This window comes from Akanthomyces muscarius, chromosome 6 (genome assembly GCF_028009165.1).
Source record: "Akanthomyces muscarius strain Ve6 chromosome 6, whole genome shotgun sequence".
Lineage (NCBI taxonomy): Eukaryota > Fungi > Ascomycota > Sordariomycetes > Hypocreales > Cordycipitaceae > Akanthomyces > Akanthomyces muscarius.
The window spans coordinates 2,574,705-2,599,652 of record NC_079246.1 but is presented as its reverse complement, the minus strand read 5'-3'; the positions used below and the strand labels follow the sequence as shown (position 1 = coordinate 2,599,652).

The following is a 24,948-nucleotide window of genomic DNA, read 5'->3' as shown; positions in this document are numbered from 1 at the left end:
GGGATTCTGAGATGTAGTAAATAAGTAGCGAGAAAGAAAATCAACTGGGCAGTGGGAACGGGTGTGGTAAACGTACACGCCCCTCCCGTCGTTTCGGATGCGACAGCCTTGCCTCGGGATATAAGTGCCTAGATGTCCCTATTGATATGTTTCCGGGGCTTGCTTTTTTACTAACCGGGGCAAAGGTACTGTGCAACTACGTGAGTGGGAAAGCCAATGAAATGACGTCCAGCTCAACATGCATGAGAAGGGGGGGGCAGAGAGGGCTGGCATGTGTGGGCACCGGGCAATGGGCACAGTGACTCGCCAATACAATTGATAGGCAGTCACGATTCCGTGACTGGGTAGACTGCAGCCGAGCTTCCTGAAAAGTGCTCTTATCGCCCCTAAAGCGCTTAGATTGTGCTTGCTTGGTCGCCTAGGCACTCACTCGACCCACGAGAGCGCCCGCCCAGTTCACTCACTTGTCGATGAACTTTGTCTGGTGAATTCCCTCGCCTCCGCAGCCATCGGCCACAGCCAAGTCGGGGATGGTGCCGTCGTCTACTTGCATTAGCTCGGGCCCAGTCCCAGCTCCTCGCCAGATTGCCTCGCCCGGGGTAGAATGTCACTAGACTCCACACGCCAGCAGACAGGGGCCATCCTACAGACGAGAGACTGTGGGCGACGTTGGAAGCAGAGGAATTTGATTGGCGGCTTCTGGGTGCTACTGGTCGTGTCGGGCGGTAGCAAGCTGAGGGAGATGCAAGGCGGACTAGATGGGTGCTAGTTTGAGGGCTTGCGAGGTATCTTGGGGTGTGATGATGATGACTGAGATGGCGAGATCATCGCCGTGGCAAAGCATCCTTGGTCCTTTGGGGTTCTTTTGTGTTCTTCGCTGTTGCAGGAACTTTTCTCTATTTTTATCGCGGTTCAGTTGTGGTCTTGATTCAAGATGCTGTTAGACCGCCCGAGATCTACTACAGCAGGGCGCAACACATTAAACAAAAGAAAGAAAAGGGCAATCATTCTCGCCCGCCTTACCTTTTGCGAAATACAGCCACGAAATAACGGTGATATGATCAAGCAAGAGACTGAGACCTCATAAGCAGAAAGCCACATGGCGGCGGCAGCAAGGCGGTCGAAAAGGTTGGCCTGCATCTTTCGGCGTGATTGAAAGAGCCGGGATGGTGGGCTGGACACCTTTGGCCCGAAAGAGCTCGTTTACATTGCACAGCGGAGGGATTGGGCGGCACCCGATGCCGCCGCTCATCGGCAAGGCGAGGCCGCTGTCCTTGCTCACCCGGCAGAACTCATTAGCCCGGCGGGCGACTTTTAGCCCGTAGGCGATCAAGTAGCCTAAGTTACCTAGCTAATTAGGTGAAGCTCACAAGAGCTCCATGTTGCGATGTACTTTTGGTATCTTATTAGTTCCTAGCCTAAGTGCTCATCGTAGGGCTAATAAACCGCCAGCCGACCAGGGCGCGACGCTCGTTGAGTCGGCATTTCCGCGGGTTGTCTAAATAACATAACTTGTCGCTGGGTCGGCTTATGGAATTTGCCGTCAAACATATATCAATATATCTGTTTTGTGTTTTTCCTTCACTTTCTTTTGGCTGACATCTTTTAGTGCATGGATTTACGCAAGGGCTTCGCGACACTCGTCGAGCAAGGGCGAAAGCCGCTCCCGCAAAACCCCGCCGCAGAGATGGAAGCTTGAATCAAGACGGCATTTGATGTATCTGCGCAGGATAGAGCGAAAGCACCGCTTCTTTCTGCACGCCCAAACAGCTCATGGGCTCGATCTCGTGCTTTCCAAGCGAGTGCGATGCATTTTAAATCTCTTCAACTTGTTGGGATTGTTGCTTACATCCCGGGCGTACACATGGTGGTTGAGCAGCTCTCCTGTCATCATATATATAACTTCACTTTGGGCAAAGCCGGTAATCAGGTTCCTTCCTGAATATCAAGCAAATGTTTCGCTTGCTCACGTGCGACGGCGGCGTTTACACAAGGCTCTACTGGTACTCGCGCCAGGGATCACACTCGCAGCCTGGTCGGGCAGGGACTCGAGGTCAGCAGCTCACCCAGCAGGCTAGGCCACATTCATTTCTGCGTCCCAATATCGTCACTAGAAAAGTTTAATTCTAGCCCCATTTACATTAGCTAGCCCCCTAGACCTTTCGCCTCACACCGCACCCTGGCCACGGGCCCTGTCCGCTCCATTCTATGGCTGAAGAGCGAAGCGAAGGAGAAGCAAGATGGGACAGTATGCTAAGTTCCAAATAGACAAAAACAAAACTAACACAGTAGGCTCCAAGTCACGAGATTTGCCAATTCCATCTTGAAAATGAAGGCGGTGTGAGGCGCCAACTGTCTCTGTTTGCTATACTTGGGCTTACACTTACACGGAGCCTTGTCGAGCCTAGTGAATTGATGGTACCGGCAACAACAACGCCAGACCCGTGAACACCGACTACAGATCCAAGACTAGTTAATAAGCCACAAAATTCGGAAGGGACTGGTTGGCTAGCCATGCGTGCCATGCCACTTGTCTACCTGCTTGCCACATCTCTTTTCGAAGCTCACGCCCCCTCCTGGGACATTCTTTTAGCAACGAGGCTCCGCGCCTTCCTTTGGGGCCAAGCAAGCCTAGTTGAGGGCGATCCTGGTCGTTTGAGCAACATGGTGTCGGCCGTCCGATTCTTTAACGCTCGCGCTTTTTACCAGTGTGGGTGACTCTCACCCCACCCTACATACATCACCCCCTTTTAAAGAAAAGGTGTCATGCACTTGCATTTACAAGGCGGTAGCTTCTGCCCATACAATAGAAGTCTGTCGGGACTTCGATACACGCTCAGACGCCACGCACAGGAAGCGTGGACAAGCCCGCGCTCGCAGCTCTCCGAAAGCCGTTCGGCAGCCAGGCTTGATTGACTGCCACTCGTACGGTTTTCATGCCTCCGCACGTCTGCCTTGCACTAGTTGCGCGCCGCCCAACTGCGCAGTTGCTCAGTCTACAGTCCTCCACTCGGCGTCTCAATCTAGCGTCTTGTATACATTGTGTAGAAATGAATGTGTCTGCCACCAAGTGCCCTGCGCTGCATGTACAGGGGCTGACAAGCAGCGAGGCGCGTGGCTTTGCACGAATTCGGCAGCATCTTGCAATGGCACTTGCCAGACCGAGATGGAGAGCTGTCCCTCTAGCCAATCAACTTCGAAACTGGTCGACACTCATGTAAGACAGCTGTCTGAGTTGCTTTTGAGGCCTTCATTTCACCTGATTCTATGCCACACCCGCTCTCGGTCGGACACCACACCACACCAACCAAACGCTGATAGAAACATCCCGACTGCATTTTCGTTCGTTCATTCAGCCCTACAGAAGTCTCCGATACCAGCTCTCGGTGGCACTTTTGATCGCCTCTTCGTCAACCTTGGTCGGAAAACCCTGTTCGCTTGTGTCTGCAGGAGTCCACTCAACTAACTGGCATAGAAGAACAACAAACCCTTCTGCCGTTTCGCCGACGTCGTCTGAACGGAGGAGATTGCCCCCAAGACAGCTAGGCAAGAAAACGCCGACCCCGAAAAGGCGATTCTATGAGATGGGTAGACGCACCCAACCGACAAGCCCGCTCCTTTTAATCAGCAAGTCATCTCCTTTTCGCAGTGGTTTATGTAGTAGGCCCACGAGCTAGAGGGACTCGCCCGATCGGCAAGTTGCGCTGCGCCTTGTACTTGCCCCCCCCATGTTATTTCTCTGGTGGGAGGAGAGCCAAGCAAGGCGCAGCAGGCAGCAAGGTATCTTGCAAATCGCACGACAGCACAGCTATCATCTGCATCCCTATGTAGAATGTCTTGTGGGACATAGACGCACTTGACGCAATGTTCTTGGTTTTCTTGGTGTGTCGGATGGTAATAGCATTCTATTCCCTGTCTTTTCTAACTTGGCGAGCCTTGTATGCTGTCGGGATTGTTCGGCGTGGCCACAACACATGGCACCCCAGTTTCGGGCCAACTATCTCACCCCCTTCTCTATCCACCCCCCAGCGCGAAATGCGGCCAGTACACGACTTGCTGAAGCCCTCATCCTTCGCCTTGCTGTCTCCAGCTCGGCATTGATCGGAAGAGGAAGGTGACAAGGAGACGGACGGACTCTTATTACCACGCTGGCTGGCCCTTGTTTTAGCGTTGCTTTGCTAGTCGCATCCTCTAGATTGGCAGCCCTCCAATGAGGCTTCTAGTATACATAATACTAAGTTATAATACATCAAGAGAGTAGAGTATCGCAAATATTATGCCCATGCTTGTAAATTCGCAAATGAGCCAAATGAATACTTTATATCCTCCAGGTGGCGAGTTGCTGATAATGCCTCGCACCACCATAAATTTTCCGTATGCAAGTGGCCGTAGCCTTGAAATGTCCGATAAACACACGTTCCATCCAACTTGGTGCCAAAGCACTGCAGGATGCGTGGTATCTCGTTTGGTGCAAGCGCTTTTCTAGTTGGACTTGTTGAGCTTTTTCAGGCCTTCTGTCGCCTGCTTCGCCCCATCTGTGAACCCGAGCTTGTTGCTCATTTCGATGCACTGTTCGTACTTTTTCCTGGCTATGGCACTTTTGCCCAGCATAGCGGCCACGTCGCCCCAGTTGCATAGGGCGGCGGCGCACGCCTCGTCACACTCTGGCGTACGGTCGTCACCCTTTACGTCATTGCCGTGCATGTAGGCGTTCTTTGCCCAGTTTTCCGCGGCCTCGAGGCACTCTGGTCGAGTCTTGGGTATTTCGGCGCTTTCAAGATCTTTAAGACCCTCGGATAAGGCACCTGACAGAAATGAGACAGGAATTTGAGCAAACGACGCTGCCAGGTTGTTCATGACCACCGCGCGGTGGCACGGAACATCACACAAGCGGAGCGCTTGAAAGAATAGCGGGATAGCGAGGTGGAATTGCGACTTGCGCTCGTAGTCTCGTCCGAGAGACTCCATCGCGCCACCAACTTCGGTTGGCGTAAGCCATGTCTCCTCACCAGGCCGTCTTCCTTCAGTTCGGCGGCGCTTGAACTCCTGGAGTGTCGTTTCGACAGCCCACACAAAGTGCTCGGTTGCCTTATCTGGCTTCAGGACGTGCTCATCTGCGTACAGCTCTCCCAGAGCAACCGCAGTTCTCACCGCTGTGGCTAGCAACCGCTCGCGTTTGCGCCAAAGCGTCTCGCGTGGAGCCTCTGCCTCTTCGTGCTTGACAATAGGCTCATTGCTGGTAGTTGGTTGAGCGATCTTGCCACTCAGCTCCTTCGCATCGGTCAAATTGGAAGAGTCGATGTAATGGCCGTGCTTGTCCACCTGGCCTTCTTCCACAGACTTTTCCATCACGCGGACCCATTTCTGGCAGTCGGCCAATATTGATTCCAGGACCTCGCCGCTAGATGTGTAGTTTTCGAGCTGTTGGAGCCAGGCAGAAACCTGGATACGAATGCCGAGCACTTCGGTCGAGAATGGGTCCAGCCCTATCTCAGCGCACTGTTGCATTGCCTTCTTGTAGTATTTGAGCGCGAGCTCGGGATCGGGCGCGTAATTGCTGTAATATATAGCTCGTCGAAGGGTGTTGGCAACGGGCTCGGGATATTTGCTAAAGTTATTGTTGTAGAAGCGGGCGTAGAAGCTTCTCAGCGCTACAGCGCTGATACCAAGAGTGATGAGAAGCCTGTGACGAGGCATTAGCCTAATCCATTGTTTCGATTTATTTCGGAATTCCTAAATGGCAACTCACAAGACGACAGCAAAAGACGTCGACCCAGGTGAGTCTTTGTATGCCTGCTTGATACCCCTGGGGCTCAGAGCAAACGCAAGGTTTCTCAGTCCAGCACCCAGAGCGCGACCAGCGAACTGACGAAACGTCACCTTCTGCGGCTTACTCTGACTGGTGGGTTTCTGCGCCGCATCCCCTGCGCCTGTCGATTGGTACCTCTGCCATGAGGGTGGCAGCGAAACAATGGCGCGAATATGAGCACCAGAGCTTCGTGATCCGATGTGGACAGACAGCAGCCCAGTCGTTGGTTGCTGCAGACATCGCCCCGGGATTGCCCGTAGCGACGCGACTGCAAATACAGACATGCTGAGTTGGCGCACCTGCTGTTGTGTCGTAGTTGCGTGCACGCCTCTCCGTCCAATGAGCTTGATCGCAATGCATAGTCCTTTTTGCACCAAGAAAAAGAATGACGCTCCAGGTTCCGACTGGTCCGTGCGCAGACGTACAAGAATTGCGGGCCGAGGACTACCTTGGATGGTGGGGGAAGCTCCCTCGGCCATCATCACGAGCTCAAATTATACAAAACACCTTTCGCGACACCCTTGACCGCTCAGATCTCAAAAAATGGCTGGAAAATTCGAACCCAAGGCGCCTGTCCAGCTCAACCCTCCCAAGGACGACCCTATCACGGTGGAGGAGCTATCCAAGTGCAATGGTACGTCATGAGAAAAGCCCCGCGAGGACAGCCGAATTTACACGTGAGAACGCCAAAAACGATTTGTTTCTGGATTGTAGATTGCAGTGTCAGGGTAGCCGAGTCTCTCAAAAATTTCTTTGATTTTTCCCAAGCTATCCTGAGCTGGACGAGGCTGGACCACTTCCCAGGCGGCTGCAATGGAGCGGCAATTGCTAACAGATGGTGTCCTTGTAGGCGTTGACAGCGACAAGGTCTATGTCGCCATCAAGGTGTGTTAATTCTTAGTTAATTTTATTTCCGAAATGTTGGTATCGTATTCTGACACGTTGCATACAGGGCAAGGTCTATGATGTGACTGGCAACCAATCGTACATGCCTGGCAAGGCCTACCACGGTACGTAACCCTCGCTTGCCACTTCTGCCAGCTGCAGATCCTTGAAAGTCGCTCTCCTTCAGCAAAAGCCTTTCTGCTATCCTCATAGGCGATTATGAGGTGCAAAGCCCCTCTTGAGTGCAAAATCGGTAAAGGACTGGCCTTGCGTGATTCGTACCTTTCGCTGACGCAACCTCTCACCCTTGCAGTGTTCACTGGCAAGGATGCGTCCCGCGCCCTCGGCATGACCTCTACCAAGCCCGAGGACGTTGTTGCCGACTGGTCGACTCTGAGCGAAAAGGAAAAGGGCGTTCTCGACGACTGGGTTACCTTCTTCTCCAAGCGCTACAATATCGTCGGCGTTGTCGCCGGTGCTACGAATATGGACTAGGAACTCGGGAGCAGGCTGTGAGGAATAATACACTTTTCATGATGCACAAATGGAGTGTAAGACCGGGTGGTGAAGGGAAACATGACCCTGTTGCCAGCTGGCTCCCACTCTTGGACACGCCCGCATTAGTCGGCAGGATGAGGCGTACATAGTGAAACATCTACGATGATGCAACATTCCTTCACATCTCTTCTATCCGTGCCACATAGTGTATTTAACTGGACTTGACAAATTTTCAAACGTGAAGAGAAGAGAGGACAGGCGCAAAGGTTGAAGTCTGAGACAGCACGCCATGTAGCCTGGCCCGTGGCTGAAGGTATCACTCTGCTGTCATGCATGGCAGCAATAGTTGCAACTTCCGCTCCCTGTCTCGGGTCGGTACGTGCCCCTGTCCGTGGAGTTAGGCACTTCGGGAGACAGCAACATGTGGAGGTCACATAAGAACGACCCAGGTATCGGGAAACTAGAATCCCATTACCAGTGTGAACGCAACATGTAGATTGAATAAATAGATAAACAATATATCTCTTGGATTTAGAACACGATTATTTTTGACATATGCCAAAGTAGTAGCCCTACATATAGATGGCGCCATTGGTACAATGTGTTCATCTTTGCTTAGGGTCTGTCCGCTACACATACTATTGCAGCCTCCATCCTAGCCTCCCGTTCGGCAAAAGATGCTGCTGCGCAGGAATCCCGCGAGTCGGATATCTGACATTTCATTCCATTTGCCAGAAGCTGCTAGAGCAATGATTTTCCACGGCAGTGTTAGTTTAAACGCAGTTAGTAGAATGAGCAGCACGCCACTGCCACATATGATTCCAATCCACAACCCGACCAGGCCCCAGCCAAGCTGGGATTCCAGCACCCAGCCAAGCGATATCCCCACCCCACAGCATGCAAGTGTATTACAAGTCCCAGAGATATGGCTCCTTCCCGCACCTCTGAGGATGCCCAGTGCCCTGGCATTTGACGGGACGAGCACCTGGAAGACGGCGATGACAGGGAGGACCGTAGCCGTGGCCGCGACAACGTCCGGGTCCGAGGTAACCAGAGAGCCAATCCAAGATCGCAAAGCCATGATTACTTGCACTCGAATGCGCCAAATGAAATCGACAGCAAGTACGGCGACTGTACAGCGCGACTGGCGTTGGCGAAGTCGTTGACGCCTAGGATGTAGCCGATATGTTGGCTTGACCCTACGCCTATACCTAGGAATATGGTTGTGAAGACAAGATCAGCCGTCAGGATTACCTGATTCGTCAGTCAGAAGCTTCATATTATTCAGTGTTGAGCACGGAACAGGGACTCACACTCTAAGCGCTGATTTCTTGGGCGTTACGTTGGCTGCCATCATCGCAATAATCTCAAAGTTACAAAGATCATCGTCAGTTACCACTAATTCTCTAGTTTGCAATTTTCTTTACCTCTACCTTTTTGTAGCTGTAGTCAAAAGACCCGTGAAACACACGTTCGTCATCAATCCGCTGCGGAGCTCCCCCACGGTCGCTAGTCGGGGCGTCTTCCTCTCCCCCGCCCTCTCGGCAACGATTACACACAGCAGCAGAATTGTGAGTCCCTGGAATTTGCGCGTATTTTTGAGGCACTCGGCGACCAGCTGTATGTATCTTGCCGGTGGCATAAACACCAAAAATCAGCTCGCCTCGGCGGCAAGGTCACGCTCCTGACCCATGGCCACGAAGATGCGCTCCAAGAAGATCCATATAGGCGTAATGACGAGTGCGTAGAGGTGCTGAGGGCAAACAGCGTCTGTTGCAGGTGTTGGCCCAGGATTGACGGCTGGCTGCGTACCTTGAAGAGGTGGTGGCCTGGCCACAAAGCGTGTCGAGAGCCGTGGCGCCGCCCATGGCAACCATACCACCCATACACCTCGCGAACATGTAGCTGTAGGACACAGTATCGAGGCTTTGAGAGTCAAAGCGGCCGCAGAGATTAGGAAGGCTCGGACCATGTTTTGCAAAAGAAAAGAGCCGGAGATAGGTATAGTAGCCTTGCCGAGACGCAGAACTTCGGCAGGAATCGGCATTGGCTCAGGGGGCGAAGACACCGGGTTTGGGACACTCGTTTCGACAAGAAGGGTTGTCCTCCGGTTATTATAGCGTCTGGACTCCATGTTTGAGTAAGCAGTGGCAAGCGACACTTTCGAAATTGGCAATTCAATGTTCAGCGAGATTCGCTAGAAAAGCTACCACGCTCAGAGAGTTTATAGTCGTTCCATAGTTACTCTATATATTCCTCTTATCAAAGCTATTGCTGTAAAATGAATACCGTATGGGAGATGATATCAGTAATTAGAAAGTGCTTTTACCTCCGTAAGGACTGTCACCCAAGGCCAACATCATTCGATGAGGCTGTTTTTGACGCTTGTGCCAAAAGGGAATGTATAAACGACTTAGCCGCAGCAGCGCCATGTGGTGGTATGCCTCGTATAGTAGCCAAAAGTCTGCCGTGGCTTTTGGTGATAGCGAGGCGGCCGGCTCGGTTCGAAAGCGCGGTTGGCGGTTGGCTAACAAGGCTCTCTCTGAGTTATCTAGTCAAGTCCTGAGGAATTTTCATGGTACATGGGACATTGTCGACGCTGTTCGCCGCTTCAGCACTGATCTGGTGAATTTGGTCAAAGATTGGGATGATGACAGTGGAAAACCCAAGAAGATCGTCAATGTAGTTGACCTCGCTGAACCACAATCCGCCACGCCATAATCGCAAGCGATATTTTCCCGGACAGCAGCTAGCCCATGGCCAGGTCTTTCCCAATGCACTGCCCAGTATGGAGGATCTCCTTGCGGACTCGTCCGTCCACGCCTGTATCCGCAGCACACTCGACTCAGAAGCCGACATCGAGCTCGATGCAAAGATGGGCTTCACCATCGTTCCCGGCGCGTAAATGCTGAAGTAAAATGGCATCCAGGGCTTCATTGACGGCATTAAAAAGGCTGTGCCGCACGACAAGCCAGTGTATCTGCCCTCGACGTGGAGGTTCTCGACCCGGCCTTTGCGCCGGGCACTGCCGGTCCTGCCTCTGGCGGCTGGACGCCTCGTGAAATCATCCAGCTTATCATCGAGGCTCTCCCCGGCCTCAATGTTGTAGCCGCAGATGTCGTCGAGGTTCTCCCGGCCCTGGACCAAGCCGAGATCACCGGTATTACCGCGGCCGAGATGAGTTTCGTGGTTAGCATGGCTCCTAAATTTTCATCCCAATCATCACTATTAAATACTAATGTGTTGGCAGATTAGCTCGGCTATTGTGAAGCATCCGATAGGCGACAAATAGGCTCTACACTACGGCAGGGTCACGAGTGTCAAGGAAAAAGCAAGCTAGGCTGCCGAGGTGAGCGAGCGTGAACCAGCCTATAGAGCTTTATAAAGATGCTATGACCGAAGATCAATGAAATGCTCCAATTTCCACAGAAGCGAATCATGTGTTATCTGTTTCTAGTAGATTTCCGTGCTAATTCTTCAGTTTTTCGTAGCGCTCGCTAGGTAGTATAATGAACGGTAACTGTAGTCTAGTCGAGCCAGCATATAAAGCAATAGCAGCGACTGCGAATCATTATGGTATAGATGATAATGCACAAAGCGAATAAACTATAAAAGGAGGTCCCCATTAGCAAGCAGCTTGAGCTATAAAATTCATCCTGTAGTTAATTTAATGATGATGTTATCGAAAAATAGCTGCAAGTACATTCACTATAGCTTAGTTCGGGGTTAAGGTACTTAGGCACCTCCGTAGGTACAGACTATATAATGTCTAAGTTAACACGCTTAAAATAGTTACTGGGACTTAGCGGGCTCAAGATAGAATATCGTTATTAGTATGAACTTGATCTATCTCCTAATTACAGTGCCCATGTTAATTCCATCTGCCAAAAGTAAAGGCTCCCCCACCTCGATACCAAGCGAAGGCTGTTATGGTCTGTGTCTCGCGGTACCACTCTTACATGCCACAGACTAGGGGTTTCATTCCGCTCCTGAAATGGATCCAAGGCTCCGAATTTCTTCATTGCCAGTGGTGCTCTCCAGCGTTGCGCACAAACGGGCCACGAGCGTCCTTGCGGTGGCTGCTGGGGCCCGAGTTGCCTTTTGCAGGGCCGGTACCGCTCATGGCATCGGCGCATGCGTTGCATAGGCGCTCTTGGTACCAGCTGTTGCGCAGGCGCTTGACATTGTTGCACTCGTGTTGGGGATGGTTGCGCGACTGATGGCAGTATGCTTGCAGATTGAGGGCGTTGTGCCCACAGGTGAAGATATATTCTTCAAAATCACACATTATAATAGAGATTTAACAGAGAAAAGACTCTTGTTGCAATATACGAAGTATGTGGTATGTTGAGTATGTTTGGACAATGTAGGGCTGGGTGCCGAAATGCGCGAGCAGTGGCAGGAGTAGACTGTGAAGGCAAGGAAGTAGGCACTTCTGAATATGAGTTGGAAATCAGAACTGAGAAAAGAGGATGAGAATCTCACAGTGCAAGAGAGGGTGGCCTCAAACCTTTTATACCTGAAATTGTGGCCTCTATGGACTCAATCTTGTGGCGAACGGCATTTTCCCCAACGTGTCTTGAGAAGGGATGAGCCAGCACTGACACCATACAGGTATGAATCGCCGGTTGAGGACACCCCTCAACAGAATTTAGATTGAATTTAATCAGTAAATTGTTTCAATCCGTGCAGTAATCGAAGCATCCCCGCATAATGTAGCCACCATCATCAGAGAGCAGAAGGCAGAGCAAGGCGCCAGGCTTCCTTTCTAGTGCGGCCCGGATAACTTGGCACTCGCCTCCTATTGGTACGCGATCATCCATCGGCGCCAAAGACAATATCAATGACCGAACTGAGTGCGTTTGATGCAGCCCTCGACAACGCTGCGTCGGACCAAACAGAGTGGGTTTGTGGAGGGGAATCGCCGTTGTGGAGAGGACAAGATCTTAGAAATTCAGGAAACAAATCATCGACCCAAAAATAATGTTAAGGAAAGCTAAGGATCAGGAGCGAGACCCTGGAGCTGCAGGCACTAGTCAAAGTATCCGTGCTCCTCCACGACTCCTCTCCAAGCCATGTTCGAATGTTTTTTCGCAGCAAGCATCCACTATGCAGGGCATTGAATCGTCAGATCCAGTACCATCATGCTGTGATACCCTTCGGAGAATTTCAAACGTTGGGCGCAACACATAATTTTTTTTTCCATGCAGCGTTGACAGATACTGACTCTGCTTCAACGTGCTGTCGCAATTCTCAGCCGCCGCAACACACACCTTGTTGGTCACTTGGGCACTGTAGAACGGGGCGCCGAGTACGCGATTCATGTCGATATGTCTGTGACTGCGACGACAACGTGCATCAATAGGCTAAAATAGGAGGAACAATAGGATATGGAGTGCGCCACGGTGGCCCGGCCCATGATCTACGACGCATAGCTGTGGTGCCAACCTGCCCCGGATGCAGACCTCATCGGTCTCCGTTAGACAAATTGCAGGGGGCTCACAGTCTCGATCGAGCCCGGCAGAGTAGACCAGACTCATTGCGGGCAGATCTGGTTATATCAAAGAGCAGTGCCGGAGAAAGTACTCGCTCTGATTCGTCGCCGCATAAGTGGTGGGATACTTTCAGCGGCACCCTCAGCTCGCTTGCGTTCTGTTTCCTGCAATGTCAGCAAAAACTACCGAATGTTATAGTAAATCTATGCATGGTTTCGTGACTGCATGCAACGTCTGCGACGATGTTCAGGAAGGGTTGTGGAATGCGCGCAAAGCTTCAGACATAATCCCTATGCAGGGAGTTGGCGAGGCGTTGGCTCTAGCGGAGCAACGAAAAATCGGAAATAAATGAATAGCGTCAAGGCTCATGAAATGCAGAGACTGATCTGTCCGGGGACGGGAAACGACATGTAACATTCTCCCCCACGAGTAAAGATTTCAATTTCCGGGGTACGGCGCTTGCTTCCCTCGGGTCATAGATGATCTGCAAGCGGGCAAGGGTGCCGTTTCTGGTACGAAAATTACAGACATGTGCACAATGATGCTTGTGGCTGGCCCTCTGGCTCAGCCATCGGCTGCGGTAGTGTGACCACGATAAACTGTGATGGAGTGGTGGTAGCAGTCGTGTTGCACCCCTGCCAGACGTTGGCGAGACAGAGTAGCAGTCTTTTGTTAGTCCCCTCGTTCCCTCCTTCACATTCATATGCAGCTATCGAGTACCGAAAAATCAAGAAAGTACAGAAGGCTTGTCGGCAAGCTCACTAGCACGGATACAATTACGAATTTGTTTTGTCCCGAGGGGGTGCGCTCAGTGCAACGACAGAAGAGAAAAGAGGAAAGGGGAGACGTCGTGTAGAGGGAAAGAGATACAAATAGGTCACTGGTTGCTTCTGTGGTATGCAGCGCCGAGATTTCGCACACACCATGCCGATACAGCTGCTCGTGAGGCCTGACGGGCATTTGCTTTTCTGCACCTCCCATCGGAACTGGGCCGCTAGCTCAGCCACCCGCGCGAGCGTGTCGAGTCTACATTCGGCAAGCGGGCATGAAACCCTGGTGGATGCAGGCCTGAGTCTTGCACACCTCATTACCAGTGAGTTTTGGTGGCCCGATGTTGAGCATTGAAGAGCATAATCTGTATTGCTGCTCTTCTCGCTCGGCTTAGGCTGAGAAAGCTTTCGGAGTATGCCTAGAAGGGAAAACCTCGCGATGACTTCTGAATCGAATTCATTAGCCCGGTGCACTGTATTGGAACAAAATTTGACCGTGTTAACTGTTTCTGATGAGGTGCCTCCATTCCGATACTAACATAGCCGCGGCGGAGCAGTTTCTTGATTGACGCGAAGCTAGTAAACAAAGCTTTGGATACCACGACAGGAAGTAGGACCAGCAGCGCTTCTCCTGATTGTCCTATCAGACTCGGTATCTGCTTGTACGTCGATGTCGTCACAAGGCGCAAGGGGGAAAACTATATTCACGTCATCAGTGCAAAAGACAAGTATGTCATTGCCTGGTCGAATTCCTCGCGGGCTGTGCAGACTGCGCCATCAACGATCACGGACATGCCCTCTATCAACAAGTCTACATGCACTCTGAATACGTTATAGTTGCGCAAGTGAGTATTCCCTTGCGTCGTTTCAAGTCAAGACCAGTCGAATTCCTGTGATGCTCTCGTCACAGCGTCGGGCACAGGCAGGCTGAGCCCGGCCTTGTGGTTGCAGGCGGCCCGTTCTGCGGCCAGGCCCGCTAGTCGGTTGCCTTGTGGGTTTGCCTTGCGGTTCGCATTTCTGCCCAGCAGCATAGAGAGACGCGACCAGCGAACTCGAGACAGGTTTGGGGGCTTGAAAGAACCCAGGAAAAGATTTGAATGTTTGCTACTTTTGTTCCAGAAGGATTGTTTGATTCGGTCACAATATCGGCAAGCCACCTATGCTGGCTCTTCTGCACATGTCATGAGTAAAGGCGGGCCAGGTTGCGCGACAGCGTAAATTGGCCAGCGCATTAACACTCGCGAGAACAATCTGACACTATTGGGATTGACAGCGAGGGTTGCCAAAGTACTCAGCCATGGTCACACTAGCAAAAGCCATCATCGCAAAATGCTATCGCCATGTATGCAGAAAGAGGCTTTTTGGTTGTCGCACAGAAGCAAAAGTGGCGCCGCTTTTAGGAACACACACTGCCCCCCCCCGGAGACACGGCCGCGGAAGCTATCGTGGGGGTAACGAAGTCAACTCCTAGTCCACAGTGCCGGGTCGCGGACAACAGACTAATTTACACGGGCCCCGTCAGCAGGACAAACTCCAGGTCGACCAGTTGCAGAGGAAGGGCGACGGAACAAAGTTGTGTGCGGAACTCAACGCATCGAAAATGTGGCTTTGGCCTTGATTGCATGTGCTGATAGGTAGCCATGGCTCACTGTTGCGTCTCCAGAGCCAGCAAACCGCTCTGCTGCCGTATATCCCTATTTTGTCTGGATCCCATTCAAATCGGAGCTCACTGTTTTGCGTCAATTTTGGATAGTTCTAAATTAAATTTCTTCGCGACGCGCAACTCGCTCACATGGTCACAGGTTTCCTTCCCTGCTGTAAGCACCCAGCGGGGCCTGGTACCAGCAGCACTGTCTACCTACCTTGGGTAGTTTCAAACAGATCGCTTCGGAATGCAGCAGAACCACAACTCTCGCCAACTGCATCTCGACATCAACGCCCGCATTATGGTCTGCATGGTGGCAGTGCTGCCGCTCTCGCCGGCTGCGCCCGGCTCACGATGCATGTGTCTGAAGTTCTGGTCCGACCTCTAGTTAGCCTGGTCAGGCTCATCCCAAGCCGCCGCTAGCTACAGAGCCATGCAGGCAGGATATGATGTGCTGCTCCACAGGCCAGTCGTCACAAAAGCGGCGAGCAACTTTGCCAGCTGCCAGCGCCAAAACGTGTCGCTGCTGGTCCGCCGCCTGGTTTCCTTTAATAGTTGGGCTGCTGCACATCATCTCAGGCCCTTTTTTGCTCCCCCATCGGCATCGTGCCTTTGTTAGACGACCTCATCATATATCATCCTCATCCTGGACGCCATTTGACGATTCCATCAACGACTTCTGTTTGAGCAACCTGCGTCTGTGTCCAATCCTGTTGTGCTGGACGCAACACCAAGACCCGCCATCACATCACCGCCCAATCCCGTTGCTGCCTGGCGTCCCATCTGCGCCCCTCAAACGACGCTGATATTGGGCCTCGCCACCTGCCCACGTCACCGCAGAGACACTTTTGCAGCGCGATCCCATGCTCGCTTGCTCTAGCGCCACCCAGCATCTACTAGACCCCGATCCTGAGCCTTGCGCGTGCCTCGCATAGCCGCACAGCCGCGCCGTTCACACTTGAGCAGGTGCATGCGAGTATGAACAGTCAGCAAAATGGAGCGAATAACCCGGCGTGGTCTCCCGCGGCCGACGCCATGGATATGCAGTCAATGCAAAACTCTACCTGGTGGAACGATCCTACCATCAACGAAATAATCCAAGGACCGCATCAAGAGCCATGGAGTACGTTTGCTGGGCAGCGACAGCCGCGCACCAGCGCCCAGACCCCATGGAATCTTCTCATGAACTACCGGGAGCCCAACAACATTCTCTCAGAGGATGGTACGATTCCCGAGTCAACACCGGGAGACCCTCACTTCCACTATGACCACGACATGGTTTCCCTCACCGGCGCCGCGCACGAAGCTGTGGGTGCCACCCAGGTACAGCAGATGCTCGGCGGTATTCAGATTGGCAACCCAGGACCACATATGCCGTCTATGCGCGATAATGCAACAGATGCTGCCAGTACCTTTTCAACGAACACGGCCGGGACCGGTTTTCGCGGCCCGTTTAAATGCAACCAGTGCGACAGAATATGCAAAAGCCAATCCAGTCTCAAGTAGGTGCCGGTAGACGAGGTCGAAAGCCCGTTCAAAGTTTCTGACATTGACTCCAGAAAGCACAAGATGACACATTCACGCCCACATCTCTGCAACATAATTGGCTGTAAAAAAAAGGATGGATTCAGCACACCCAATGATTTGCAAAGACACGTAGCTTGTGTCCACGGAGCTGCAAAGGTTTTCTACAGGTGCACACATCCGGATTGCGCCGGTGTCTCAGCGCCAAAGCCATGGCCCCGAAAAGACAATTTTCGAACCCATATGCTCAAGGTACACAAACTGCATATCACGCCTGAGGTTGCAGACCTCGAGTATCGTGTCGAGTAAGTGCAGTCATCAGTACCGTCGTTCGGCGTGCTTTCTAATACTCCGCGTAGACTAGATCCCCGTGCCGAAAGTATCGACCCCTCGGAGGATGCAGCACCTCCCGAGGACCTCACCTCTCCAAGCATGGATGTACCACCGGCTGGCGCATCCAACCACGTCGCTGAGTCGACAACGCTGATGGACGTAGATACGTCGCAGTACCAAAGTCAGCAAGAGCCGAGTACAATCATATCGCACCCGCCATATTTCGACCCGTTCGACGCAAATTCTCATACAGATTCGCAATACCCCTCGTTTCAAAACCTCGGCAGGCAAGCTGACATGAGCTTTAGCGCGGAGAGCGCACCCTCGCTGCAAGGACACCATACACCAGGTTTTGCCTGCCAGTCGTTCACGACACAGCCGGTGCCGGCTACTGATGAGGACATTTTTGGTCCATCAATGGTCAACAATCCTGGCTTCCAGACTGCGACACAACAGAGGCCACCAAGCCAGGCCGCGAGTGCCGTGGACAACAGCAGCGTGTTTAGCGTCCCTCGAGGGAGCTTCACCGTCGCAAGTTCCCAGGCCCCTGGTGATTCAGTTTGTCATGACAATCTGGTCAAAGATGGCTGGACCCATTTCCAGCTTGTAGCTCATCTCGGGACGTTTCCGGCAGAGCTTCTAGAGCAGGCCCTCGAATCAAAAAAACACAGTTCTTGCAATTCCAACGAGCCAGAAGAAATTGCCGGTTTCAAATCCCGCTATCCGTGCAGCCAGTGCGAAAAGGTCTGCAATCGAGCTTGTGAGCTTAAGTGAGCCAGACCACATGTTGGCGCATCTCGCGCTATGCTGCGACAATTGCTAATCAGACAATCAGGAAGCACATGAAGAGGCATGACCGTCCTTACGGCTGCACGGCAAAGGATTGCGATAAGAGCTTCGGGAGCAAAAACGACTGGAAGCGACACGAAGTGACGCAGCATCCAGGCGTGGAGGCCTGGGCGTGTGATGAAGACGGCTGCATTGCCATATGTGAGGATCGCTTCACATTTATGCACCATCTCAAGGAAGCACACGACATGGTCCACAGTGAAGACCTGGAGTCGCGGGCACAGAACTGTCGGATCGGAACGAAAAGCGATGCCAGATTCTGGTGCGGTTTCTGCCGGCGGGTTATCGAAGTTGATGATGTGATGAATCGGGGGGACAGCAGCAGCAGCAGCAGCAGTCACTGGAATCGCCGTTTCGATCACATTGACAACCACTTGTTTGGCAAGTGCGGCTTGGAGGAGATGAGCAAGAGCCAGTGGCGATGTCTGGAAGACGAGGCAAAGGGTAATACTGAGCGACGAATGAGCCGGATGAGCGCCACTGCCAGCGTACGAAGCACAGCTACGAGCAATGGTGCGCCGCCCAAACGCAAAGGCTCAGAGCATGTCGATTCTCGCCCTCGAAAACGGGCTGACGGACAATGGGCCGCAGGAAGTCGTTGAGTCCACACATGCGGCGGACCATTGAAGTGATTTTTGGCCGTCAGAATTTCGCAAAGGCCACATGTATAACATGGCAAGATTAGTAAGCTACAAATACGCATGAAGTCGGAGCCAGCTGGACAATGCTGAATGATGGGTAATGTATTATGAATCACGGCTGAACCTGGAGTTTACATTGGGAGGCGTTGGCTTGTTTGGCTTTTCTTGGTATACACTCTGGTCGCTACAACGGACAAGTACACTAGCGGATCGCATTAAGCAGAATACTATAACACTTTACAAATCATGGCATTTTAAACAGGGCTTCCGCTGGAGCCTAGCTGAGAGATGTGGGCGGAAGGATGCACTATACAGTTGGGGGCTGTTATTACATGGAAACAGCATCAGGCTGGCGACGGGCATCGCAAGAGGCCAGAAGGATGGCAGAGGATCTGGCGAATGCAGAATGGGCATGCACGGCAGAGCCTGACGGGCCCCAGATGAGGCCGCAGGGGTATGGGCCCCTTGGCGTTAAATTCTGACAGGCTGCCGGATATGGAGAAGCGAGAGGAGAAGTGAAACAAATCAGAATACTATCCTTTGACTAGGAAAAGAAGGAGCACACGCCATGCGAGCCTGGAAGTACTAGAAGCGAAGGGCTTGCCAACGAGGACCGGTGTAGTCATAGCCCTAGCTGCAACTTGCGCCGAGGCGACAGTGCCATGGCTTGAAGGGACTTTTTGACAAGCGTGCGGTAGTTGCTCGGCTTGTTGGCGCTAATGACACTCGTTTGGTAGCCTACAGAGAAGGGGCCGGTGCCCTGAGTTTGCCTCGATGATGCCATCCAGATGGAGTCCGTTGGCGCCGGCTCTGCCAGATCGCCAACGGGAACATCAAGATGTCAACATCAAGAGGACGATGGGGCGGACGGATTCCAGCTTAATCGTCAATAGAGGGACGGAAAATTCGATGATCCAACGATCCAGCAGCCGATTCTGTGCAACGGCGAGGGGCCCTTTCGCAAAAGGATGAGCAAAACGAGTATCACGACGACAGTTTCGGGGCATCCCCGGGGCCACGGGGTCGGCGACGTCTGAACTGGGCACAGCCACAGGCATTAGTAAATCTTCACGTGGCCCATTTACAAAGAAGAAAACACGAGGCATTGAACGCTAGAGGTGAGAAGCTCGCGGAGATGCATATAAACGAGCGGAGCATTCCAAGCCCAAGGATGAAGCGAGTGGTTCATCTATACGGGCGGTGTTTCTATACTAAAACGGACCGGAGATGTAACGGTGCACGCAGATTGCGCGGTCATGGGCGTGTTTACGTTCTTGTACAGCCCTGTCTACTGCCAGTACACTCTCGGAGCTGAAGCGATTGGGGCGGACAGAAAGGGGCGATGGTGACACGCCCTCACTCCCCGCCGCCAAGAAGGGCGATGGTGATGAGATGGGCGGTGGCGTGTGTAAAGAACATGTTGTGGCGGTACGACTTGCAGTGTACAGCTTGAGACGTACCGTAAATACGGTCCTGATTTGATGGTTTACTAGCCGAGTTATGAGACACACGGTAAGTATGGTCTTGATTTGATGGCTTGTCTAGTCGGAGAGGGCTTATCTATCCGACTTGTCTACGAAAAGTGCCCTCTCGGAAAGTGAATGAGGAGGTTTTTTTCTTTCATAGCACCGCCGGCGAGACGAATCTGGCAATCGCTGCCACGACGAGGGGGGAAGCGAGGAGAGCGATGGGGGAGGGAGGGTGTAGGGCGTGTGCCATGACGAAGCAGATGACAAAGAAGGGCAAAAGCTCTCCCAGTTACGTACGGTACACATTTGGCAAAAGTTCCTCGAGCGCCATATGCAGGAGGCGGATGGTTCTTGGGGCGTACCAACCGCCCCCGGTGCGCCGCGGCCCTACAGATACAGCATGGCGGAGGCTGGAGAATGGGGAGGGGGGGGTGTCGATGTGGCGCGCAGACACACAACTTAGAATTTGGGGGTTTGTCGTACAAAATACCACCGCAAGGCGTTCCGGAGTAGAGCCTTTCCGTAGTCGGTTCGTTGCTCCGACGAGATATTTGGGGGGAGAGAAGAAGGGGGGGGCCTGGGCAACCGAGGTGACTCTCTCTGGCGCAAGGCGGCCAGGGCTAGGCCACGCGTTTGCATGGGGGCAAAGAAAAAAAAGGAAGAAAAAAACGCAGACGAGGTTTCAGTAGGTTCTTTTTTTAGTCTGCGTAATGGGACAGAGAGCAGACGAGGGTCGCGGCCAATGGGAAGCGCGAGAATGGCGGCATCTAAACGCTCCTCTCTTCGCGGATTCGCGGATTCGCGGACCAGAAAAAGTTGAAAAGGCGGGCGAGCGAGACGCTAAACTGAATTTGGCGCGTTGAACGGAGGGAAGCGGGGGGGGCCAGGGGTGTGGTAGTAGCGTATTGGCTCTCTGAACGGTTTTTTTTTTTTTGGTGGGCTTTGGACAGACGCCATTCGTCGCAGCGGCTCATGTTCCTCAAAGCGGTTAAGAAAAAAGGGTACAAGCCTCTGGAGAAGGACCAAGCAGATTGCGGAATGAAGATGAGAGAGGGGAAGGGGAGCCATGGTGGGCGCAGGGCTGGACGTCGGACACGGACGCAGACTATTGACCGGGCGTAAGGCCAGCCCAGCGGCCGACAGAGAAGGTGCAGGGACTTTGCTGCATCGGTGACATGTTCTTACTCCACAGCGAACCGAATGGCGGTTTTTTTTTAAATTGTCCGTGTTGGTTCTGCTTGTATTTCTTTGATTATGCCAAGATGGCGACCGTGCGGGATTGATATTGCTGTAAACTATTCCGTGGACGAGGTCGAAGGAGGTGAGAGTATAAAGATACAACTTGCTTCGGCGTGGCTCAAAATAGAATGTCTCTGAGGAAAAAGTGCGCCGCCCGCGGTCCGGAGATAGCTGCGGTTCTAGACAGGCGGGTGGTGAAGAGGGAGGGGGGGGGGCGTGTGTGTCGTGGTGACGCTGGCTTTTTTAGTGCAGGGCGAGAGCTGGGGGGAAAGATGTGAGTGGAGACAGAGCATTGGTTCCCCACCTCGTCAAAAACTATTTCCCATTGGCCACAATGTAGAAAAGATGGAGAGACTGGGGCGGGGGCTTGTTGGCAGTTGGCAGCTTTTTGTGCTGGTAGGGCAGAAAAAGAGCTTGCGTACGTAGACCCATGTGCAAGCCAGAAATACAAGAGACATGCATACTGGTCGCAAGATGGAGGGGTGCCATGGGCTGGCAGAATTGAAACACTTGGGGAGGCTGAAGAAGTAACAGACACACAAAAAGGCATGGTAGGCAGTAAGTGTGATGGCATCTAATGGCACCTGTACTGGTAGGGCAATACCATAGGGCAGAAGCTCAACGCCCCCAAGATTCGGCGCCGTGTTTTAGCCACGTCTTTTATTTTATTTATTTTTCCCTTCTTCTCGTGATTCGGCTGCGTGGTTATCTGTGGCCTAGATCTTTGATCTGGGTGCCCCCAATGCCCCCCCATCTCTGACCCGAGCCGTGTAATTTTTTATGATGATGAAATCGGAGACTTGAGGCGGACGTATCCACACAAAACGGCCGAATTGGGTATTCAGTGCGGACAGAGAGCCCACGCGCGTACGATGCAGTGTGAGATGGGCAAGGTCTCCCAACCCCCAAAAAGCTGTTGGATCATGGCCCAGATGGTCCATGGCGGAACCGGACATCGGGTCCTCGTCTATTGCGGAGCACCTCACACGTTGTCCAATCTCGGTGCAGGGAGGAGAGAGAGGTGGAGGGGCATTGATGATGAAAGTGGTACGGACAAAGACTGAGAAAAAGCTCATCTCGGCCCCCGGGTTCCCTGCCATTCCACCCGCACCGGCCGAGAAAGAAGAAAAATGGAAAGAAATGAGAGTTTATAGCCCAATTGTTATTATTATTTTGCTTTTGCTGGGTTCGCTGACCACCCACTCAAACTTGCCCACAGTGTTGCATCTGGTTCTATGAGCAAAGGGGGGGGTCACTCAGTCAGCTCTCTCGCCTCGATCAGCATTTTTGACAACCGGCAAGTGGAATAAAGTAAGCAAAGATGCCAATCACTGCAAACACCAACAAGGAGCCCCCTGTATTTTTTTTCTTTCTTTTCTTTTTGGCACTCGGGTTGTGCCCGAATGTATCGCTACGCCAAAGTTCCTAGTCCCCCCTTCCCCCTTCGGCCTACCTAGGTAATAAATACCCGACCATCGGCTCAGCGTCAAATCTGATAAAAGCCCCCCCCCCCCCGCCGTAGCGAAAGAAGAAAACGTGCGCGACGCGTGTGTGTTGCCCCCGACGGATTGCCCAGTCTGGCCTACGGCAAAACGAAATTGCGTTGCACACTCCCCCCACAAGGCATAGAAGGCTGTCGATTTGGTGTAGATTAGAAACCAGGTTTTTTTAAAATCTTGTTGGTGGCTTTCTAATGTGGATTCTCTTTCTCGTCTTAGTTTATGCTCCCTGTCCTTATATCAGAGTTTCAGTATGAAAATACCCAGTCATATGTGACGCAAGAGCATCGGCCAACGTGTCCGCCAACGCCCGCCGGCGCCCGGGGTGTTGCATGAGGCACATGCACAGCCGGTCTGGGCGGTTACAGGGCGCACCTTGCACATCACGTCCCATTTCCCACGAGGAGCAAAGCATCCTGCACAAAGTCATCCCAGTAGATTCCCCTGTGAGCCCATATGATCTTTCTGCGTCGAGTGGAAAAGCTCTGGTCTGCCTTGCCGATCGTGTCGATGGCGTTGGCTGTCTTGTCTCGGTGCTGGACGAATCGGGGGAACCCGCCTCCACGGGCCGTTTTGCCTGGGTCTGGGACTCGGTGCACGCCTTTTACGCCTTCCCCCCCCCCCCTCTCTCTCCAGGGTCTTTTTGTCACTAGCCCCTTGTCGCCCCATGATGCCGAAATGAGACACAGAGAAGAGGTGCCTTGGGCACTTTATTTTGGCAGTAGTCTGGTGACATCTTACTCCTCTTTCCTAATTACATACATTGCCCAAGTCAATATGGTGACTCATGAGAAACGACGGCATGGGGGCCATCTCTCTCGCCTTGTAACGCGAAGCCACCAACAGAAAGTAGCAGCAGGTGTGGGTTGGCATCGCGCTAGATGGCGTTCGTGGGTGCCACCACCATTTCGACATCTCATTGACAGCGCCCAGGGAGTGAGAGGGAGGGGGTGCGTAGACTCGGGAATGTGACACTCGTCGTTCATAGCGGGTCCAGAATGTGCCCGCGTGGTTGCCCTGCTGGAGAAAGGGGTGTGTAGATGTATTCTTTCATTCGTGCTCGGCCGACCGATAGTTTGTGGTAGATTCGTGCTTACCAGTACCAGCAACTATGTATCCCTAGGATTGCGCCTTGCGCGCCCTGTTTTCCTCGAGGAGAACGATCCGGAGGAACGATTTTACCAAATATCAGGCTGCGAAGCTGAGATTGCCATCGAGGCGACCAACCAGAGATGAATATACACGGTAGCTGCATGGGGGCCGTAAAAGCTGGGCTGTAGACCTTCCTTTGGGGAGCTTTTGGCGCCTCGGGCGAGTCCTTCATCAATTGTCTCCGGTACGGAAGTACGGAGCTAATGTCAGTAGCGAGGAGAGCCAGGGTATCCATAATCGCACTCGTTCAAACTTTTGTTTTATTTTTTTCTGCAATCCGTGTGGCTTGGCTTGGCTGTTCAAATAAGAAAACTCCGAATTGCGAGCGCCGGGCCAAACTCCGCGGCTATTACGGAGAATGTGATGACGAGATAGCCCCCCTGCCCCTGCCTCCTTCGGCGTCGCTCCAGAACATCATAACAGCCTGTAGCCCCCTTAGACTGGTGCCTGGATCAAATGTCAAAGTCAGGGTCAACAGCGCCGAGGGAGACATGCTGTGGCAGTTCATTCTCTTCCCTTTTATTCTCGCGCATGAGTGAGAACAGGGAAGATGAGGCTCAAGTTGGTACAGACTGTGTATCAACACGCAATACCCTACACGACCAGACAAACTTGCTCTCTTCGCCTTCACGGTGTATCTCTCGTTTATGGTACGCCGCAACGCCGGGCGTCCGTAGCTCCGACTGGAGCTTCGTACAGTGGCGGCAGGCAATTCCGCCCCCAATTCTTAGTTACGTATCTAGCGTGGACTAGCAAGATCACACACATATCGGGGCTCAGCATAGGAAAATGGACTTGATTCGAAGCAGCTTGGGTCTACTTGGAAACGGCATCCGTAAATGACTCCATAGAATTTCCTCTAACAGGATGGTTGCCGGTCGGCCAACAATACCAGTAGCTTGACTGCGTTCCTAGTCCCCACGGAAAGTGGGAAGTCAGCACTGGAATCATTGATCTGTAAACCATTTCCTGGTTACTTTTCTCCGAGGGCGTACCATCACTCGACGCTGTCGAGTCAGCACGTCATCAACAGCGAGGCTGGGCGACTTGCTTGCACCTGTCCAAAACAGTACGAGATGAAGCTACATCACATTCCCAAGGCAGAGAGCGCCCTTTGCCTGCATGCACCCCGTTTGGCCG

At 52.6% G+C, this 24,948-nt stretch overlaps 5 protein-coding genes across 5 annotated transcripts; 3 read left to right on the top strand and 2 right to left on the bottom strand.

Annotated features, from left to right (window-relative positions):
* Nucleotides 1–4,482: 4,482 nt before the first annotated feature.
* Nucleotides 4,483–6,093, bottom strand: LMH87_000910 (uncharacterized protein; the record flags this gene model as incomplete). Its single annotated transcript, XM_056198896.1, has 2 exons — nucleotides 4,483–5,683; nucleotides 5,750–6,093. The coding sequence occupies 2 exons, from the start codon at nucleotides 6,091–6,093 to the stop codon at nucleotides 4,483–4,485; spliced, it is 1,545 nt and encodes a 514-aa protein (XP_056055798.1).
* A 259-nt stretch (nucleotides 6,094–6,352) lies between these two features.
* LMH87_000909 (uncharacterized protein) lies at nucleotides 6,353–7,189 on the top strand (the record flags this gene model as incomplete). Its single annotated transcript, XM_056198895.1, has 4 exons — nucleotides 6,353–6,443; nucleotides 6,660–6,694; nucleotides 6,762–6,819; nucleotides 7,008–7,189. The coding sequence occupies 4 exons, from the start codon at nucleotides 6,353–6,355 to the stop codon at nucleotides 7,187–7,189; spliced, it is 366 nt and encodes a 121-aa protein (XP_056055797.1).
* Nucleotides 7,190–7,847: 658 nt separating this feature from the next.
* On the bottom strand, nucleotides 7,848–8,273 carry LMH87_000908 (uncharacterized protein; the record flags this gene model as incomplete). Its single annotated transcript, XM_056198894.1, has 1 exon — nucleotides 7,848–8,273. One exon carries the CDS (start codon nucleotides 8,271–8,273, stop codon nucleotides 7,848–7,850), a length of 426 nt encoding a protein of 141 aa, XP_056055796.1.
* Nucleotides 8,274–9,980: 1,707 nt separating this feature from the next.
* LMH87_000907 (uncharacterized protein) lies at nucleotides 9,981–10,484 on the top strand (the record flags this gene model as incomplete). The annotated part of the gene is made up of 3 exons (XM_056198893.1): nucleotides 9,981–10,093; nucleotides 10,168–10,381; nucleotides 10,443–10,484. The coding sequence occupies 3 exons, from the start codon at nucleotides 9,981–9,983 to the stop codon at nucleotides 10,482–10,484; spliced, it is 369 nt and encodes a 122-aa protein (XP_056055795.1).
* A 5,653-nt stretch (nucleotides 10,485–16,137) lies between these two features.
* LMH87_000906 (uncharacterized protein) lies at nucleotides 16,138–18,435 on the top strand (the record flags this gene model as incomplete). The annotated part of the gene is made up of 6 exons (XM_056198891.1): nucleotides 16,138–16,604; nucleotides 16,662–16,711; nucleotides 16,913–16,931; nucleotides 16,986–17,729; nucleotides 17,795–18,296; nucleotides 18,349–18,435. The coding sequence occupies 6 exons, from the start codon at nucleotides 16,138–16,140 to the stop codon at nucleotides 18,433–18,435; spliced, it is 1,869 nt and encodes a 622-aa protein (XP_056055794.1).
* Nucleotides 18,436–24,948: the final 6,513 nt, after the last annotated feature.